Genomic DNA, 21,808 nt, shown 5'->3' with positions numbered 1-21,808 from the left:
CAGGAATCATAAAAAGCGACCACAATGCAATATTGCTCAACAGAGTTTTAGGTTGGACCAGGAATAGACATTGCAAACAGTGGGAGGAACTAGAAGGGGAATGTATGCAACAATATTCTGAGATTTTTCCCTGGCTCCCGCTACTGAATAGACCTCCCATTATCCATCCGACTATTTCCCCAAGACTCTTGTTTTGGAAGAAGACACGATGTGACAAATATTTCTTCGACTTTTGGCCCCCTAACCTCATTCCTTGGCAACCTTGACTTTCTCCCGGGAATGGTCCTCGCACACTACAGACAATGGGCTGTAGACGGGCCTTTTAGGGTAGGTCCGTTAGCTCAACCCTCTGCAAATATGCGAAATTTTTTGAATTCCAATGGCAGGCCCAAATTAGCTTCTGGGGAACTCACATAATTTGAAAGGCTATGTGTAGCCCCTATTGACCCCAGCCACAGGATCTCCTCTCTATATAAACTACTCCAACTCCCTGACGGCCAGAACCTCCTTCCTTTCACCCAGAAGTAGGAACAAGACTTGGGCGTATCCTTAACCCAAAAAGATTGGGAAATTATTTTTCTTAAATCCCATAGAAGTTCTATATGCATTCAAGTAAGGGAAACATAATATAAAGTGTTAATGAGATGGTACATGTGCCCTTCTGTGCTCCATGCTATTATGTCCTCTACATCCCCCTCTTGTTGTAGATGCAGAAATGCTAAAGGCTCTATGCTCCACATTTGGTGGAACTGCCCCATAATTAAAACTTATTGGGCAGATATAATAGCAACCTCACAAGAGATTCTCAATACCCCAGTACCCACTGACCCAGCCTTTTGGTTGATCAACTATTCGACTACGTCATTGTCGAACTATAAGACCTCATTGCTAAGGCACTTCGCTAATGCAGCTCAGGCAGTAATCCCCACTTTGTGGAAGTCCAACAGCCTACCCACGAGGAGATTGTGGTTCTCTAGAATTGACTATTACCAGAATATGGAAGATACACTATTCTCTTCAAAAGATAAAGTAGCGGAATTTACGATAGTCTGGCTTCCCTGGCTGGAGTATAAATCCTCTGAGGCCTACAAAAACTATATGCACTCAGATAATGGGGTTGTCGCAGTCTCACCATAAAGGAACTGCTATTTTGCTCTTAACTATCTTGCTCTCTTGGATGCTGGTCACCATTCCTCACATTTTCGCTCTCCTAGACTTTCTAACCTCTCATACCCCTCTCTTTACCTTTTAGTTTTACATATTGATACTTATCTTTATACTCAGTAATTGTTTAGGCATTTATCCAGTCCAGCAAGATCATTTGTACTTTATTCTAAACCAGACTGGTGTTTTATTTCAATAATGTACACACTTTACTGTTTGGACATTTTGTAATGTTTATTTGATTTCATTCAATAAAAATAGAATACATAAAAAAATCTTGCAAGTGAAAACTACGGCCGTTATTTGATTAGCTGTGTTAAGTGCATGTATGATATATGTAGATGTAATAGGTAACTAATACATCAATTATGAACCATCATAGATACAATGGTTTTCTGCCACCGATGCCGTGTGCAGCCAACCCCCCACCCCCGCACACACACACGTAATTTTTTTATTTCCTTATCCTTGACACTGAAACAGAGAGCTTAGCTCCGCCCCTTGAAGTGATCCGCAGAGCCTTGCTCCCACCTTGGATTGGCCCAGTGTGTAATAGAGCGGGGATGTTCCATTCCATTGAAGTTAACCACCAATAGTACCTCCTAATCGGTCATATGTGGCTGATGTAAATTATATTCATAGTTTATGATCAAATCAATCAAATCAAATTTTATTTGTCACATACAAGTCATACATAGTACAATATGTAGGGAAATGCATATACAACTGTCCTACTTTACGTTAGAACAAGTAGATCGGCTGAGGAAGAGTGTAGAGAGAGATTGTGTGGGGTATATCTAGAAAGAAGGAAGGAAAGTCCCATTACTAGGAGGTCTGGTTGAGGGCTCTAATGGCCCGTGGGAAGAAACTCCTTCTCATTCGCTCTGTGTTTGCCTTCAATGAGCGGTAGCGTTTCCCAGATCGCAATAGGGAGAAGAGTCCATTGTAATCCATTGATCATGAACCATCTTCATATCTGCATATGCGGTTTTGCACTTGCTTTAATTAATTTTACATCCCAGTCATTTTGCAGTCCTATCTACATCAACATCAGTGTTCCTAGTCTCATTAAGGGCGAGATGGACGAAGCCTTAAAAAGTGATAAAGTCCAGCTCCTATGTATCATTTTTCAAACCCAGCCTGTGACATGACAGGTAGGAGCTGATTGGTTGGTGGTTTATCACTCTCCATTTTATCACTTTTCAAGCTTAGTACATCTGGCCCTAAGACAGAGCTTTACTACCTACTGCAACTGACTTATTTCAGATGCAATACACTCTATAGATATCAGAGGTCATCGGAGGAGATCATCCTTACGAGGAGAGAAACGTCCCTGTGGTGTTTTTAGTCCTAGAAAACATCGGGCTGCTGTGATCAATCAGAACTAGTTGCTGAATAGTATTTATGTCTTATCGCACCCTCTCGCTTTATTAATAGATAACCTTCAAAAAGGCTGGACCTCTTTGTGTGGGGAGACAGATTGCCATCTCCGGCACAACATATCAATTCTGTCATCTGACACAGAACATATTAACACACAACATGATAAACAGACGGGAGATTCGGCTGCGGGATCAGACGACATTGTGAACGCGAAGGTAAGCGAGGTCAGTCTGATGAAGTTAGCTGATGTGACTATCATCCTGTAATGTATGCAGCCGGTCCCTGCACAAACAGCATCTCGCAGAATTATACCATAATGTATTCTACAGAGCTGGAGGAACGTAGTCAAGGTGGGCTGCCAGCAGGCAAAGTCCCCAGTTCAAATGAGAGGATAAAAAAAAAAAGACAAAAAAGCAGTACCGCCTGACTAAAGCTATTGTCCCCAGAGCAGATTTCCTTTTACGGAGCTACTAATTGCTAATAATTAAAATCAATCATTTCTATGAGCAAAACAGAGAGGGTGACACACAGGCACTGTAATTGCTCCAGTGGTTATTAAATGACAACAGCGGCATTTTGGACAAGTGACAAACATCCTAAGCGCTTATGAAAAACAATCTCTAATTGAAACAAATAAAATTTGATTAAAGTCTGCGACACAGAGAATTGTAAGCACTCATTGTGACACCACACACTGGTTACAGAATCTGGGACTGAACACTTTTTCCCTGCAACGAGGGCTTCGTTAAGCAGGTGCCTAAGGCGCCAGGATCTGGTGGGGCACAGTTATACATAATGCAAGAGGTGCTTGTTGAACTTTGGGAGTTGGGAAATGAGGATTGGTGGTGGGAGTAGGCTGAAGTTTGGCCTAGGGTACAGAAACCTATACCGGCCCCTGCCACCAACTCATGCCAGCAGTGGTAGGTGGTATCGTGTAGTTTTTATGCAGTAGTCAAGCTATAAATTAAAAATAAAAAAGGTAACATAAAATAGGGAAAATAATTACATACATCTCTAATACTGCGGCTTTCCATTCTTGGGGGTATACAATCCTGGGTCACAACTGTTGGTCCGTCCCGACAGCTGTGACTCTGGCTCATTTTCCCTCGACCACATATCGCTAGGTGGGATTTAATGTTCCACTTGATGATCGGCGAAAAAGGGGTGTGTCCGTGTAAACGGCTGTGGATTGTTAAGATATGACCGTGATTGCGGCAATTCACGGCCGTTCTCGGTAACACGAGCACAACAGCTTTTAAAGTGTATTTTAAAGATCCTCAAAATATCTGCTAAAAATGGGAACGTCGCTGTGAGTGATGCTGGCATTTTTAGCAGATATTTTCAGGATCTCTCACAGAAACGTTGGCACTCAAAATGACTATTTTCAAACTACCACAATAAAACTTCCGCCTTTGACCCAATTACACCTAATTATTTCACTCATCCAATAAGGTCAGACCTACCACTGGACTACACCAGGAGTGGTTGTATTATCAGTAATCCATAAGACGGACGCGCTTGGGAAAAATGTAAGGGAATTATGGGATAGGGCATACTTGCCTACCCTCCCGGAATGGCCGGGAGGGTCCCGTAAATCGGGTCCCCCTCCCGGCCCCCCGGGAAGGTGGGCAAGTCTCCCGCATTGGTACTTCTTTACTTTCACGGCGCCACTAGATAGGACAGATAGGATACTAGATAGGATACGATTTAGTATGCGATTTGACATAAGATATCGCATAAGATATAGGATAAGATTTACTATCCATTTCATTACCCCACTATCCACTAGGGCGTGGAGTTGATTTTATATAGCGTGGCGAGCGCAGCGAGCCCCGCGAGGGGACACGGATGTTGTTTCAAAGCAAGTCCCCAATATCGCATGCCATTTGCATGCAATTCCATAAAATACATTCCGTGTCAGCTCGCCACGCTTCGGGCTCGGTGGCTCGCTGCGCTCGCCACGCTATATAAAATCAACTTCACGCCCCAGTGGATAGTGGGGTAATGAAATGGATAGTAAATCTTATCCTATATCTTATGCGATATCTTATGTCAAATCGCATACAAAATCGTATCCTATCTAGTATCCTATCTGTCCTATCTAGTGGCGCCGTGAAAGTAAAGAAGTACCCCCGCATTTTCCCCACAGCCCTTGCTCCCCCCTTCCCTGCGGTATAAAACTATGATTTGCGTCATTTTAGCCCCTCCCCCATCCATGGACCCGCAAATTGATGCGGCTGTCTGTCATGGGGGCGGGGCTCGGTGATGTCAGCCTCACCCCGCCCCAAAACTAAGCCTCTTCCCGTGACCCTTTCACTCCTCTCCGGGGCTTCTCCCGGAGAGGAGTTTAAAAAAGTCGGCATGTATGGGATAAGGTCAACAACAACGCCGATAAAAGATTGAAGTGGGTCACTTTTCTTAAGCCAGTAACATCTTTATAGGGAAAACAAAAATATGCAACATAAAAACCATTATACTTTCGTCTCTAAAAAAAATGTAAATGAGAAAAAGCATCACCGCCAAAAATGCCTTTAAAATAAACATGATGTTTCCAGTAATAGGAAGTAGCATCTGTTGTCACAATCTTTAAGCTCTTCAAATAACATCAAGCACACAGGCTATCGCGCGCTTCTGTACTGCTCTGAGAAAAAGTTGCAGAACACAAGACGTAACTATTAAAGTTCCTCAAAACAGATGTCTACTATGTTTTTAACACAACAGAAAGGTGCATTTCCGCTCTGAGGAGAGCAAACAGATGCAGGCATTCCGGTGTGGTTTTAGTACTTTCCACCATGGGACTAGCGAAGTTCAGACATTATGCAAATCAGGGATTCTGTGAGGATTACTGAGGAACATGGCAGCCGCAGGCTCGGATCTCACATCCGTGAATATTAACTTACTGACAGCAGTGTTTATTTGATGAAATGAAGTTTCACTATTGATAAACGCTTCAACAAAAATCTATGTCTCCTGAGGGCTAATTATATTTGTGAAATCTGTAGTCTTTGCCGCTTATTGCAGAAGCAAGTAAAAAAAAAAAAAGTGTAATAATACAACAAACACTCACTCATCCAACACTTGAAGCATATTCTCTGGCTCTTCGAAGGCTAGAACGTCAATCAAACGATCAATCGTAGTTGAGTCCTCGGTATCCGCATCAGTGGATTTTCCTTGGGATTTACTTTTTCGCTCGCCATCAATTCGATGCGATTGTCCCTGGGAATGCATGATACAGTAATATGTTAAGGGCGGACAATGCATGCAGCTGGTGGGTTTGGGTTTAAAAACATAGCAGTTGTGTGTTTTGATGCCATAACCGGATTTATATCGAATTAAAATAGCAGTTGTTGGATCAGCTAGATGTAACATCCAACCAGAAGTACTGACACAGCTCAGGACTTGTTATATCATTCCTCTGGGCCAGAGTCAGAGGACGTTGAAGGTGCGCCCTGCTCAGCAAAGTACGGATTAACAGTACTTTGCGTAAGAGCGCGCATGCACAGATCTCTGAAACTCGCCAACTAGTGACTTCCACAGATTAGTGTTTTAGTGTTCGGGTCTGAATAACAGTTCGGGTCTCTATAAACAGCTGAATTTGCTAGCCTTACTTTACTAATAATTCTAAAAAACTCAGGGTCTATGTACTAAGCCTAAGGGGGAGATTCTCTAAGAATCTCCGCCCCCCTTCGCCGCCCATCGCATATTTAATTATCGCATATGCTGTAACATATGCGATAATTAAGGCAAAGGACAGCTCTTGCGTTAAGAGCTGTCCTTTGCGGTGAGAGTCGCCGGGTCCCAGCAGGTCCCGGCGGCTCTCCCCTCCCTCCCACACCCGGCGCTGCTGCTGCTGCGCCGGGCTCTCCTCCTCCCTGCACCCGGAAGAGGATCAGTGCAGGGAGGAGGTCACAGGTCCGGGCAGCACTGCGCTGTGCTGCCCGGACACAGGTGAGGGGGCGATGCGGGGGGTCGGCGTGGGGGGGGGGCGGAGGGTTGCGATAGAAGCCCATTGGCTTCTATGGGGCATCGCCAGATTTTCTGGCAATGCCCCCCCCGCCACGGTAACCCGGTGGGGGATGCTTACAGCATCCCAAAATGCGGTAAAAACCCAGATAACGGGGTTTTTACCGCATTTTTAGCTTAGAGAATCCCGCCCTAAGTGTGGTATGGTGGTACGACAAATCGGGATAACGACTATCAGTATCACGACATCGGAATACCGACTGCCGGTGCTCCGACAGGGGGGCAAGCGCAAAGAAGCCACTTGCGGGCTCACTGCGCTCACCACGCTGCGGACCCCCACAAGAGAGAATAGCCTCTGTTAGTTGTTGGGCATTTAAACAGTCGGGATTCCAATGTCTGAGTACTGACCGTCGGAATCCTGACTATCGTGCAGTCATACGTCACCCACTAAGCCTATGGGAGGGGTATATCAAGTTTTAAAAAGTGATATAATGGCGAATGATAAACAACCAGCCAATCAGCTTCAAACTGCCATGTTACAGGCTGGTTTAAAAAAAGACAGGTACCTGTCATTTTTCAAACCAGCATGTAGCATGGCAGTTTGGAGCCGATTGGCTGGTTGTTTATCACTCTCCACTTTATCACTTTTTGAAGCTTAATAGATCTCTGAGAGAGAGATTTAGTGACTGGAGATAAACTGCCAACCAGCACCTCTCATTTTTAATTAACCACCTGTAATGTGGCAGTTAGGAACTGATTGGCTGGTGCTTTAACTCTGTCCACTTTATCTCTCACCAAGGCTTGGTGCATAAACCCCATATCGGGTGGCCAATGTCAGGATCGGCGGGATCCCAGGATTTTGCCTCAAAATTGCCGGGATTTGAATTCTGGGATTAGCCTGCACATGCACAGTCTAATGCCGGGCAGCGTCTAAGCACTCGCTCAGATGCTGCCCTGCACTGTGCAACGTGACGCTGTCAGAGGTCACACTGTGCAGCCCGCCGGTCGCACCTCCGCTTTCCAGTTATTGCCACTCTCCAGGGGAATCCTGGACCCTCTCGGATGTAAAGCTGCTCCCGGACGCTCTGCGTCTCCCACCAGCCCCGCCCCCAGCAGGACACGCAGCGTGTGTGTGGGGGGAGGGGGAACGGAGTTTTTTTTTTTTTTTTAAAGGGAAGCCAACCCTGGGAATCCTGGGATTGAGCATTTTTCAATCCCGAGCCCCATAGTACATTTCCTTTTCATTTCAATTTGATAGAATGGATCATGTGTATTCATGAATAACAGAAGCCCATTTACATGTCTGCAGTATTCCAAAATGAATCTTACTCCCGTAGAGATGAAAATACTTCAATAGCGAAATGTCAAAAGCAATGAGAATTAATAGGAAATCCTTTTTTCGGAGACCGGGCGATACAGGTCACCCTCCATTGGAGAGAATGGATGACAGTTTTCATATAGCTTCTCTTTACTGTGACCCCTCCGGAATCATTGATCGTTCCAGCTCACATGTACGATCCCTAGACACCTAGTAAATTGTGCTTGTATGAATGTTTAAATAATCAATCCATATTAAATATTATATAACCTCTCCTTTTAGCGTTCCACAAATATTCTGTCCCAGGAAAGCAGAAGTTGTACGGAAACATAAAAAAAGATGGAATTCCTGGGATAAATGGGTTGTGTCACCATAGGAGATTTGTCAGTGCCACAGACACATGAAAATGACACAACGTAGCCATAATTACATGGGTTATTTGGGGATCTATGATATCAGGTTCAAATAACATGGGATCACACTTTTTTTTTTTTTTTTTTAAAGGCTTCCAATAAGAAATATATATAAATGTAATTTGACAAAGTAACATAATCCTAAATAAAATGTTGATTTTTAATACCTTGTCAAGAATCCTGCGCAGACTATGGGGGTATTTAATCTCCCGCAGCCATCTCCCGATGGGGGGAGATAGCTGTGGGGCCCTATTCAATGCGGTCTTCTCCGACAGCATTGAACAGTGGTTCTGGCAGAACGAGCCCGACTTCACAAGCAGTCGGGCTCGTTCTGCAGAGAACGGTCGGGAATTGACGAGCTCCCGGCTGCAGCTCCCGGCCACGCCCCCTTCTCGTCCCACTGTAATATTGCATCCCGCCTGCAAATTCTTGGTCGAGCAGACCGAGAACGGGACAGGGTCACGCCGTGACCCAACACTGAATACCCCCCTATGACTGCCTGATGTCTGGAACCCATGGACATCACCAATTCCTGTGTTATGCTGTTCCGGGCCGTCACTACAGATGTCTTTAATTGTTTTTGGTTCATGGGTCTTTCTGCCTCTAGTATTCTCTACAGCAAGTGAAATGTTTTACAAAGCATATGGTATGATTCGGATCATTCGGCTTTCTAAGTCATACTGTACTTTTGTTCTTCCCATCAATCTGTAACAGGTTGATCATAGTTCCATCTGGCCAAACAAAAAACAGTTCCAGAACTAGGCTTGCTTTTTGGCGGAGGGTAATCTGACCTCTCTATTATTGAGACTTAAGAATAGTTTGCACCTTGTGGTGAACTCATTGTAGTTTCTCATGGGAAGTCTTCTCTTTGTGGTAGACTTGGATATTGATATGCCATCTTCCTGGAGAGAGATCTTCACCTGGATGGTTGTTGTGAAGGAAGGATGGAAGGATCCTGTGAGCATCCACCATTGTTGTATTCCATGACCATCCAGGCCTTGTTATGTTGCTGATCTCACCATTACATTCTTAAATTTTCTCAGAATGTACCAAACTGTTTTGGCCTCTCCAAAGACCCGATCGCACCGCCGCAAACTAGCTTTACGGTCAATTATCGATAGACTGCGTGTGGGTACAACCCGCAATAAGCATATGCAAGGCCGTCCTGCAATGAAAGCCTGATACTTTTTTTGATCACTTGCCATACGCAAGTGATCCATCTGAGCCCACCGACGCCCCCCCTCCCCCCATCGATGCCTGCAGCCTCACGCACCCGCCATCTCCCTGAAGCAGGGACAGGCAGGGATTCTGCTCCCCGCCACCGAGTGACGGGGACGCTCGCGCGTACCTGTCAGTTGGAGCATCTCTCCGACAGCTCTCGACAGTGCAGGGAATCTGGCGATTCCCAGCGCTCCATCTGTAGGTGTTTGGGGGTGGTAACCAGCCGTGATATGGGAGTGCCAAGAAAAAGGCTATTGAACCCATGACCTCAGTACTGTGAGGCAGTAATGCTAGCCAGGATGGTTTTGCCTCGTAAATGAATGCGTCTTTAAAAAACTTCCAAGATCAGCAGGCATCATGCCCCTCCGACCAACTCAGAACCTATTACATATGCCCCAATGTCATTTACTTTAAATATTCTATAAGATAACATTAGTTAAACAAATCCATATTTATAAACAGGAGATCACTGAGTACAATTATATAGGCATTTTATTTTGTAGAATTGATTCAATACATAATTTGGTGAAACTGATTACCAGTTCTTGATTTATTCTGATTACTTCTCGTAATCAATGATCAATCCAGGCAGCTATTATTAAAACGATCAGTAAGAATATTTAGCTCTATAGTGTTCATTCTAGCACCCGCCATATTTGAAAACCCATGCAGTTCCTCCTCCCTGCCTGGGGTGTCGCTGTCTGCTGTGGTGTTTCTAGCACAGGTCTGGTTTGCATATCAGTGCTGATATACAGACCACACTGTGGTAGAAGCACTACAGCAGACAGCGACACCCCAGGCAGGGAAGAGGAACTGCATGGGTTTTCAAATATGGCGGGTGCTAGAATGAACACTACTCTAGTGCCCATATGTGTCAATCTGAGAACAGAATGTTTATGGTACATAGTAGGAGCAAGTCAAGTAAGATCAGATACGTCTGATCACATGAAGAGACCTCTACCCCTTTTACACATGCAGCTATATCCTGGATGGTTGCATGTGAACCTAAAGGCGCTGCCAGGGGTGCTGTGTCAATAGCAGCCACTTGAATGTGGGATAGACTAGATCCCATCTCATCTTATCGCAAAACTGAGATGCGATGAGATGCAATATTGTATACAATAATTGTAACGTGTATGGGCACCTTTATACCGCTTTCACACTGCCAAAATGTTTCAAAAACCGGTATTTTTAAATGGTATTTAAAAACGGGTCTGAGCCTTCACAATGCAGTAGATTACCGTTTTAAATACCGTTTAAGTACCATTCACATCAGTCAACCCGTTTAATCCCCTGAACACGTTTCAAGGCAGAATGCAGGGGACAGCTTATCACAGGTCTGTAATCTGTTGTTTTTTACTAAATACCATTTCAGAGCCATTCACACTGCATAAAAAACGGCTCTGAAACGTGTAGGACTCTGCTTTTTAAACGTGTTGAAATACCGGTTATCTTTAACCAGTAAATCAACTCTGGCGCTTTCCCACGGCAGCCTTAAACGTTTTGAAATGGGGAAAAAAATGGCGATATACCGTTTAACAAGTGCAGTATGAAAGGGGTATTAGAGTATGGCACAAGTACAAAATAAAAGAGAAGTAAATTGAAAAATTAATTAAAAGCAGTTATAACAAATGGACCTGCAATAGAAATCTGGGGCAAAGTCCCGTTGCTGGTGTGCTGCGTTGTACTGGTGCCATACTCTTAACACTTATAGATGTATACTATATGTGTTGTTAATAAATACTATCGTGGAGGTTGGGGGTGTACCTGCGCACTGAGTGTTCCCTGGTCGGGCTAGCTTCAAAGCACTTATGTATAGTCTGACTCAAACTATACTGAAAGTGGTAATCATTGAGAATAATGGGGATTAGTGCTGAGCTTTGCCCTGGTGTACGTGTAATCAGATGTGACTACAGATGCGAGTATAAGTATGGATATAGGTATAAATTATGCCGGACACAGTTATGTAAATTGTTAAAGGAAATGTTTTTACTTGGTAATATCTTATATCCGACAAATAAAATAAAATTAATTATTCATTCAAATAACGGTGGAGTGGTAACAAGTGAAAACTATCGTCTGCAGTGTCGGTCTAAAAGCAGTAGTATTTCTAGACAAAGACAAGCAATTACCCCACCTTGGCAAGACGGGCAGCATGTCCGATGCGCAAGCTTTTTGTGGGGTAATTGCTTGTCTTTGTCTAGAAATACTACTGCTTTTAGACCGACACTGCAGACGATAGTTTTCACTTGTTACCACTCCACCGTTATTTGAATGAATAATTAATTTTATTTTATTTGTCGGATATAAGATATTACCAAGTAAAAACATTTCCTTTTCAATTTACATAACTGTGTCCGGCATCATTTATACCTATATCCATACTTATACTCGCATCTGTAGTCACATCTGATTACACGTACACCAGGGCAAAGCTCAGCACTAATCCCCATTATTCTCAATAAATACTAACGATTTTATTTCATCATCCAAGCGCCGCTTCTTCTGTTTTTAGCTTTGGTTGCATGTGAAACCCATGGGGCAGAGCAAGGAGATACAATAGATGCAGTTGGTTTATTCAATTCATCTAACTTTAGAACAATTTGATCATCAGCTCAGGATTTCTACATGTATGAAAGGAAATAACCCAAAAACTAAAAGGACCCCATACACTGGTTTGATTTGGCCTATTTTCACCCAATGTTTGACATCGGAATTGACCTTATTCACATCGGGTCGGAGTTGAAGGTCGGAAATGCTGCACATACTGTAAGATAAATTGTATGTTTTAGCACCAGTGATGTATCGCATCCAATTTCCCTTGATCTCCCCCGGCAGCTCCCCAAGAGACATTTTACATGCAATAAATCACATACGATTTATTGCATGTAAAAAATGGCACACCAAGTGCCAAGTTGGATGGAAGGACTCCGGAAGAGTTGAAGGGAAAACTGGTCCGACTTCTGCCTCAGACAATTCGGACCAGTGTATGGGGACCTAAAGTCCTAGGTAAATTGAAAAATTAATTAAAAGCAGTTATAACAAATGGACCTGCAATAGAAATCTGGGGCAAAGTCCCGTTGCTGGTGTGCTGCGTTGTACTGGTGGTTGATCCTATTAGGTGCAGATGATTCACAAGTGCAAATCATTACGGCACCAGGCGCACTTTTCAGCAGACAGAATTAGACTAAAAGCGCTCGCACCTCCATACCTCCGGTTGCGAACATGTTTAAGCGAATTCGGAGCAGCAAAAAAAAATTCTAATCTGTGCTTACATTCAGTAGGATGATTTATTTCGAATTTTTTTTTTTTTTTCTGTGGGAAAGACAAATGAATTTGTGAACCAGTGGAGCGGTTTTCGTTATCGTCCAATCAGATTATAGCTATCATTTTACAGAATGTACTAAACAAAAGACAATTACAATCTGATTGGATGGTATGGCCAACACCTCTTCTAGTCATCTCAGGTTGATAAATATACCAGTGATACATGAGCTACTTACTGATAATCTCCCTTTTATCCTTTTGGTGAAGTAAAGAAGAAGAAAAACTGTGCACGTCAATAAAAATGAAACAACGAAGGCTATAACAAATCCAACACCGTGCAGAGCGTGGTCAGGCAGCACCTGGTGGTATGAAGGACACATGTGACACATTAGAGTATTCATGGAGTAATAGCAGTATCACTGCTGACCACACATGTAATAAAAGTATACATTGGAGGAGTCTGTGTTCTTAATGCTGCAACATGGCTGGCAGGAATATCTGCCCATCGCCTCTGTGAATTTGGGATTCATCCTCTGCTTCAAGTATCCATACTATAGTAATAAAAAAGCATTTTTTATGGGTGTTCCTAGCCCCAGCTTACAGGAGAATTAATCATCAGAGCCACAACAAAACAGTTTGGTGTCATATTTTTTTTTTTAAATCAGCATTAAGGTGCCCATACACAGTGCATTGCATCTAGTACAAAAAGCATACAATGTGCTACAGCAGCGTGCTTTTTGTACTAGATACGATGCAATCTAGTACTAAAAGCACGGGCTGCATAAACTTCATGTGCTGTGCAATGGTATGCCCGCGGGAGCATTGCACAGCACCATTGTACCGCGTATGAGCACCTTAACAGAAAAGGGGGGTATCCAATTATCTGCAACAAATTACCATGGCTAATGGATCCCCAGGGGCTATTTAATTAGCCCTAATAGCCAGAACTACTGTGTGCTTGGCCCCCGTCTCTGCCTACTGTGGGCCCGGCCCGAGCCCCTGCCTACTGTGGGCTCGGCACTCGCCACCTATACCTTCTGTGGACTCGGCCCATGCCTAGTGTGGGCCCATCCCCGTCCTTCCTACTGTGTGCTTGGCACCTGCCTCTGCCTACTGTGGGCTCGGCCCTCGCCTCAGCCTACCGTGGGCTTGGCCCCAGCATACTGTGGGTTCGGCCCTGGCCCCTGTCTACTGTGGGCTTGGCACTGGCCCATGCCTACTGTGTTTTTTGTCCCCACCTCGGCCTACTGTGTAATCGGCCCCTGCCTACTGTGGGCTCAGTCACAACCTCTGCCTACTGTATGCTTGTTCCCTGCCTCTGCTTACTGTGGACTCGGCTTCTGCCTACTGTGGAATCGGCCCATGTCCCTGCCCACTGTGGTCTCGGTCACGACCTCTGCCTACTGTATGCTTGTTCCCTGCCTCTGCCTACTGTGGACTAGGCCCCTGACCCTGCCTACTGTGGTCTCAGTCCAGACCTCTGCCTACTGTATGCTTGTTCCCTGCCTCTGCTTCTGTGGACTCAGCCCCTGTCCCTGCCTACTGTGAACTCGGCCCCTGCCTTCTATGGGCTCAGTCCCGCCCTATGCCTACTGTGGGCTCACCCCCTGTCCCTGCCTACTGTGGGCTCAGTCCCGACCTCTGCCTAATGTATGCTTGTTCCCTGTCTCTGCCTACTGTGGACTCGGCCCCTGTCCCTACCTACTGTGGGCTCAACTCCTGCTTACTGTGGGCTCAACTCCTGCTTACTGTGGGCTCAGCCCCTGCCTACTGTGGGCTCAGTCCCTGCCTACTGTGGGCTCAGACTTAACCTCTGCCTACTGTATGTTCGTTCCCTGCCTCTGCCTACTATGTGCTCTAGCCCTGCCTACTGTGTGCTCAGTCCCCATAGCTGCCACATCTAATCCAGACACTCACCTTTCTAGTTACCATTTATAGCTAAGGACCACCCTCAATTTTTTCCGCTAGCCACAGCAATCAGTTTGTGATTGCCACAACTAGTGTGCCCACGCTGTACACGGGCATCTGTGTATACATCAGCTTCCATTAGGATAGTAATGGTGTGTTTGTGACTCTTCACGAGTGGGTGTGAATAATCACTGCCATGATCTGTTTACATGTGTGAACAAATCACAGCAAGGATGAGGAAGGCCACATCTGTATATAGCAAGTTCTATAAAACAATGGCAAGAACCTGACCAGTCGCTATGGGTAACAAACCACTGCTCTTTAGAAGGCTTCCCTCACAGCTTTTAGTATATGTCAGTCAGTAATGAATACACCTGCGCACCAGGTGGGGCTGTAAAACATCAACTGAAGGCCAAGCTGGAGAAACACAGATCTCATGACATTGAAGCTGGAATCACGAGTGACAATAGTGTTTCTATTACACATACAAAAGAACAAGAAAAAAAAAAAAAAAATCCTCAAAAGGATAAATTGACCTATAAGAAGGCAGGAGATGAACTGGAAACGTTGACGCTTAAGAGCCGTGTGGATGGGGTTTGTGTGACCTGAGGAGCTCAGTTGTTAGGAGGGATTTTAACAGCCCAACATGATTTTAAATCCAGACAACCTCTGGATTAATCCGCCTCTCCCGCCACCTCCTTTCCCTCTGTGGAATAGGTTGGTTTTGCTCTGTGCACACAGTACAGTGCGGCGTTACCACCAGACAGCAACATAAAGACTACAAATGATGTCTCTGTAAACATAAGCTCTGGGAAGAACTTCAAAACCAACCACCTCGTGAGGAGTCCCCGCCGAGCGCACAGCGACGGAGAGCGCACCTCGTGTGTGGCGGATCTGAATAAATCTAACAATAAATGTTTTATGGCTAATATAGAAATCTGGACATGTCTGGCATCTCCTACACCTGGGTCGCTGCATAATTGATAGGAACCCATGAATAATAAATCCTCATGCAATAAACAATAAAGGAGCCGCCTGTTCCTATAATCATCAGTAAGGTGAAAACATGTAAATAAATACTGCCGGATGGTTCCCAAGCCTCTATAGGGGACAGTAAGTGCTATAGGGTGGGATGTAGGCCTGATTCGGGAGTTGGCGTGGCGGCAGCAATGATGTCTGTGCACACATCTGAGCTGCACCACATATCAGTCCTGAATTTATACATGTGTCGCAGGACAGATTTAGGCGCACAGTAGCACAGAAGTGTGTTGGACATGTATGGGGCATTCACGGGTGTGGACTCGGAGGTCAGAAGGTAGTTGCTAATAAAATGCACGGAGTTGATGCATGGAATTATCGTTTATGTGGGAAGCTCAGACGCATTGTTGTACACCGGGTTTGGGGGAGTTGTAGCGGCATTAGCATAATGCTGCAGACACGATTGTGGCAAAAGTTGCAGCCGCGAGGGCGCGTCCAAATCGGAATCAGGCTCAGAGTGTACTAGGTACTTAGGGTTTGTTTTTTCCCACGTGGGAGCTGGTATAAAGTCACAGATTGAGCCTAAAGATGCATGGCACAGGCAGGGGTGCTGACAGGTTGCCCGAGCCCCCCATTAAATGGAGGGGGCTTGGTCACATGGTGGGGGGGGGGGGCTCCAGGAAAAATATAAAACGAGAGGAAGAGAGAGGGCAGGCTGCCGCTGCAGCGGTCTCTCTCCCCAGGTCAGCACAAGGCATTGAGCTGGTGAGGCTGTACTATGGCGGCATCCTGTCATCTCTCTCCCCACTGACCACTGAGACAACATAGTTGTTTTTTTGTGTGGTTCTAAAGAAGATCATTCAACTACCCCCTTTGGTTTCATGCGTCTTCGATGACTTGCATCTGCCAGACACTTAAATACAGAAGCTGCAGAGGGCACTACATTCATGGACGGGGAGATCACACCATCTTCTACAGACAGCAGACGTTCTAAGGAGACAGCATTCTAGTGACTGAGACATCATATTTTGTGGCTTATGGCCATTGGGCCACTATACAGCAATAAAATCCTTGAACTAAGACCGGTCATCCCCTCTGTTTTTTCGGCATACCATCTGCCTGGGGGAGTTGATTGGAAGAGGAGTGATAACAGGACTGACTCCACAAAGATACCTTGATAGGTGTATCTTATTTACATCCCTAGTGAGTACGGTGCGCAGTACCCTTGTTCATTCCTGCTACTTTGATTGCCTGATGATTACTCTTGTATTTGAGTGTAAAGATACCTTTATATGTTTGGAGACTCCTGAATTTTCAGTGAGTACGGTATGCATTTGAGCTTATTGACATCCAATTTTGGCACATATCTTTTATCCATCACTGTGGTGAACCTCTAAAGAAACCGCTACACACCTGTCCCACTCCACTGCAGAGTGAGTTTCGGTACGAGTTTCTTCCCTGGGTGCAGGGTACCCCCAGAAGTTTAATAAATTGAGATTGTGTCACTGATACACATTTTTCTTCTTTGTTTATTTTTCACGTGAGAAAAAATCACATCACGGAGCATACAAGTCAAGCGCCTGCACTTTCTTATTTGTTCTGGAGAGTTGGCGAGTGAGGATTACTGGGTGGTCCTCCATTTGAAAGTGAGGCTGCAAGGATCGGTTGCGCCTTGGGACTTTTCTATTTTTCTGTTTTTGTCTCTCCCCACTGCCCGGCTACCTGGCCCCCCAGCAGACCCAGGCCTGGGTAAAAAGTACCCCCCCCCCCCATCTCAACGTCACTGGATTTCTCAGTTCACTGGTAATCGATTAGCTACGTAGGGTTACTGTTCTAGCCCAGCTAAGTCGCCAAGTCCATGGTGTGCTAAACAATGCACAATTTCAGGATGGGTGTGTGTGTGTGTGTGTGTGGATATATCTGTACTCCCAACCTTACACATCGGATCACAAAAACAGGTGTGTCTAGGTACACAATCAATAGGTTGCACCAAAAATGTCAACATGCAAAAATTGTCAACACTGACAAAATGTCAACACAAACAAAATGTTGACATAAAAGTAGACCTATGAATAGGTAGACAGGAGGATTTTTTATTGTGTCAATGTCAACATCTATCCCCAATCAGTGTAGCGCGTATTCTTCCATGGCTCGTTTTTCGAAAAATACCTGTCGACCTTTTGTCAAAGTCAACTTCTTGACTGTTGACCATTTGTCAATGTTGTTCTTTTGGTGTTTATTGAAAATACATAAATAGGTACATAAAAAGGTGTCAGTGTGGGGCAGCAGGCCATAGGGCGGACAGTGTTATTATATGGCAGGGGAAACCTCTGTACCAGATTTCGCTTCATATGGATAATTACACACGAGTATTAGTGTGAACCCCAATACTGAGGCTGTATAGCTTCCTTATTATAAAGTAATTCAGTACATCATATAAGAAATGTAGCAATGTATGGTTTACCTGTGTGACTTCCGTGGCTGTGATATAAAATGGGACCACAACATTAAATGTTGCTGCAGACACCTGAAGCGATAGACAGACAGGATTTAGTAATAAATAACAGAATGTGCATGGGCCAATATTATTTTTATGACCTAATAAGAGTATTACTTTTCCCATCATTTAAGTGAGTTTTACACACACACAGATTCATTGTGGAGAGGTTCCCCAGCCGGAGACCCACTCATCAGAGAGGTTTCCAAGCAGAAATCCCATTACTACACAGGGCGAGATTCAGCAAGCTAAAAATGGCGTAAAAACCCAGTTTTCAGGGGTTTTACTGCATTTTCATATGCAGCAAAGCCCCATTGCTGGCGTAACCCCATGGAAGCCTATGGGCTTCCCTTCGCGTCACACCCCCCAACCCCCCCCCCCCCCCCGCGCCCCCCCGCTGATCTGCGCCACACCCCCCTCACCTGTGTCTGGGCAGCCTCCGATTTCCTCCTGCCTGCACCACTTCTGAGTGCAGGGAGGAGGAACCGGAGCCCTTACAGCTGTGTAAGGGTTCCGGTAGGGAGGGGGGGACCCGGTGCACATCGCCGGGCATCGCTTTTGCGTTAATAATCGCATAGGTTACTGCATATGCGATTATTAACTATGCGAATGCCGGCGATGTGCACCAGGGATTATTGGTGAATCTCGCCCACAGAGAGGTTCCCAGAGGTTTATTTACTAAGATGTGAGTTCTATTGTAGAAGGGATGTTGCTATGGGACAACCAATCAAATGCTATCTATTATCTTCTAGAAAGTGCTAAATAAATTAGAAGTAGATTCTGATTGGTTGTTATGGGCAACATCCCATCTTCGATAGAACTCCCCATCTTAGTAAATAAACCCCCTAATCGGAAGATCCACTCACTCACAGAGAAGTTCCCAATCAGGAGTTCCGCTCCTACACAGAGGTCCCCAATCAGGAGTCCCGCTCCTACACAGCGAGGTTCCCAATCAGGAGTCCCGCTCCTACACGGAGAAGTTCCCAATCAGGAGTCCCGCTCCTACACAGCAAGGTTCCCAATCAGGAGTCCCGCTCCTACACGGAGAAGTTCCCAATCAGGAGTCCCGCTCCTACACAGCGAGGTTCCCAATCAGGAGTCCCGCTCCTACACAGAGAGGTTCCCAATCAGGAGTCCCGCTCCTACACAGAGAGGTTCCCAATCAGGAGTCCCGCTCCTACACAGAGAGGTTCCCAATCAAGAGTCCCGCTCCTACACAGCGAGGTTCCCAATCAGGAGTCCCGCTCCTACACAGCGAGGTTCCCAATCAGGAGTCCCGCTCCTACACGGAGAAGTTCCCAATCAGGAGTCCCGCTCCTACACGGAGAAGTTCCCAATCAGGAGTCCCGCTCCTACACAGCGAGGTTCCCAATCAGGAGTCCCGCTCCTACACAGCGAGGTTCCCAATCAGGAGTCCCACTCCTACACAGCGAGGTTCCCAATCAGGAGTCCCGCTCCTACACAGAGAGGTTCCCAATCAGGAGTCCCGCTCCTACACAGCAAGGTTCCCAATCAGGAGTCCCGCTCCTACACAGCGAGGTTCCCAATCAGGAGTCCCGCTCCTACACAGCGAGGTTCCCAATCAGGAGTCCCGCTCCTACACAGCGAGGTTCCCAATCAGGAGTCCCGCTCCTACACGGAGAAGTTCCCAATCAGGAGTCCCGCTCCTACACAGCGAGGTTCCCAATCAGGAGTCCCGCTCCTACACGGAGAAGTTCCCAATCAGGAGTCCCGCTCCTACACAGCGAGGTTCCCAATCAGGAGTCCCGCTCCTACACGGAGAAGTTCCCAATCAGGAGTCCCGCTCCTACACGGAGAAGTTCCCAATCAGGAGTCCCGCTCCTACACAGCGAGGTTCCCAATCAGGAGTCCCGCTCCTACACAGCGAGGTTCCCAATCAGGAGTCCCGCTCCTACACAGCGAGGTTCCCAATCCGGAGTCCCGCTCCTACACAGCGAGGTTCCCAATCAGGAGTCCCGCTCCTACATAGAGAGGTCCCCAATCAGGAGTCCCGCTCCTACACAGCGAGGTTCCCAATCAGGAGTCCCGCTCCTACACGGAGAAGTTCCCAATCAGGAGTCCCGCTCCTACACAGAGAGGTCCCCAATCAGGAGTCCCGCTCCTACACAGCGAGGTTCCCAATCAGGAGTCCCGCTCCTACATAGAGAGGTCCCCAATCAGGAGTCCCGCTCCTACACAGCGAGGTTCCCAATCAGGAGTCCCGCTCCTACACGGAGAAGTTCCCAATCAGGAGTCCCGCTCCTACACAGCGAGGTTCCCAATCAGGAGTCCCGCTCCTACACGGAGAAGTTCCCAATCAGGAGTCCCGCTCCTACACAGCGAGGTTCCCAATCAGGAGTCCCGCTCCTACACGGAGAAGTTCCCAATCAGGAGTCCCGCTCCTACACGGAGAAGTTCCCAATCAGGAGTCCCGCTCCTACACAGCGAGGTTCCCAATCAGGAGTCCCGCTCCTACACAGCGAGGTTCCCAATCAGGAGTCCCGCTCCTACACAGCGAGGTTCCCAATCAGGAGTCCCGCTCCTACACAGCGAGGTTCCCAATCAGGAGTCCCGCTCCTACATAGAGAGGTCCCCAATCAGGAGTCCCGCTCCTACACAGCGAGGTTCCCAATCAGGAGTCCCGCTCCTACACGGAGAAGTTCCCAATCAGGAGTCCCGCTCCTACACAGAGAGGTCCCCAATCAGGAGTCCCGCTCCTACACAGCGAGGTTCCCAATCAGGAGTCCCGCTCCTACATAGAGAGGTCCCCAATCAGGAGTCCCGCTCCTACACAGCGAGGTTCCCAATCAGGAGTCCCGCTCCTACACGGAGAAGTTCCCAATCAGGAGTCCCGCTCCTACACAGCGAGGTTCCCAATCAGGAGTCCCGCTCCTACACGGAGAAGTTCCCAATCAGGAGTCCCGCTCCTACACAGCGAGGTTCCCAATCAGGAGTCCCGCTCCTACACGGAGAAGTTCCCAATCAGGAGTCCCGCTCCTACACGGAGAAGTTCCCAATCAGGAGTCCCGCTCCTACACAGCGAGGTTCCCAATCAGGAGTCCCGCTCCTACACAGCGAGGTTCCCAATCAGGAGTCCCGCTCCTACACAGCGAGGTTCCCAATCAGGAGTCCCGCTCCTACACAGCGAGGTTCCCAATCAGGAGTCCCGCTCCTACATAGAGAGGTCCCCAATCAGGAGTCCCGCTCCTACACAGCGAGGTTCCCAATCAGGAGTCCCGCTCCTACACGGAGAAGTTCCCAATCAGGAGTCCCGCTCCTACACAGAGAGGTCCCCAATCAGGAGTCCCGCTCCTACACAGCGAGGTTCCCAATCAGGAGTCCCGCTCCTACATAGAGAGGTCCCCAATCAGGAGTCCCGCTCCTACACAGCGAGGTTCCCAATCAGGAGTCCCGCTCCTACACGGAGAAGTTCCCAATCAGGAGTCCCGCTCCTACACAGCGAGGTTCCCAATCAGGAGTCCCGCTCCTACACGGAGAAGTTCCCAATCAGGAGTCCCGCTCCTACACAGCGAGGTTCCCAATCAGGAGTCCCGCTCCTACATAGAGAGGTCCCCAATCAGGAGTCCCGCTCCTACACAGCGAGGTTCCCAATCAGGAGTCCCGCTCCTACACAGAGAGGTTCCCAATCAGGAGTCCCGCTACTGCCCCTATGAACTCCATAGGTATTCCAAAGTG

General features: G+C 46.7%; 1 protein-coding gene across 1 annotated transcript in view; it reads right to left on the bottom strand.

Annotated features, from left to right (window-relative positions):
* The window catches only part of EVC2 (EvC ciliary complex subunit 2), a 117,168-nt gene that overhangs the window by 60,720 nt on the left and 34,640 nt on the right, over positions 1-21,808 (bottom strand). The window contains exons 7-9 of the mRNA XM_083155525.1: positions 18,080-18,142; positions 12,966-13,088; positions 5,615-5,763 (exon numbers count right to left, since the gene is read on the bottom strand). Coding sequence (XP_083011651.1) covers positions 5,615-5,763; positions 12,966-13,088; positions 18,080-18,142 — 335 coding nt within the window. The remainder of the gene's footprint in view (positions 1-5,614; positions 5,764-12,965; positions 13,089-18,079; positions 18,143-21,808) is intronic.

Source organism: Crinia signifera, chromosome 1 (genome assembly GCF_055691185.1).
Source record: "Crinia signifera chromosome 1, ASM5569118v1, whole genome shotgun sequence".
Lineage (NCBI taxonomy): Eukaryota > Metazoa > Chordata > Amphibia > Anura > Myobatrachidae > Crinia > Crinia signifera.
Note: the sequence above shows the minus strand (reverse complement) of the source record. Positions and strands in the feature narration are given on the sequence as shown.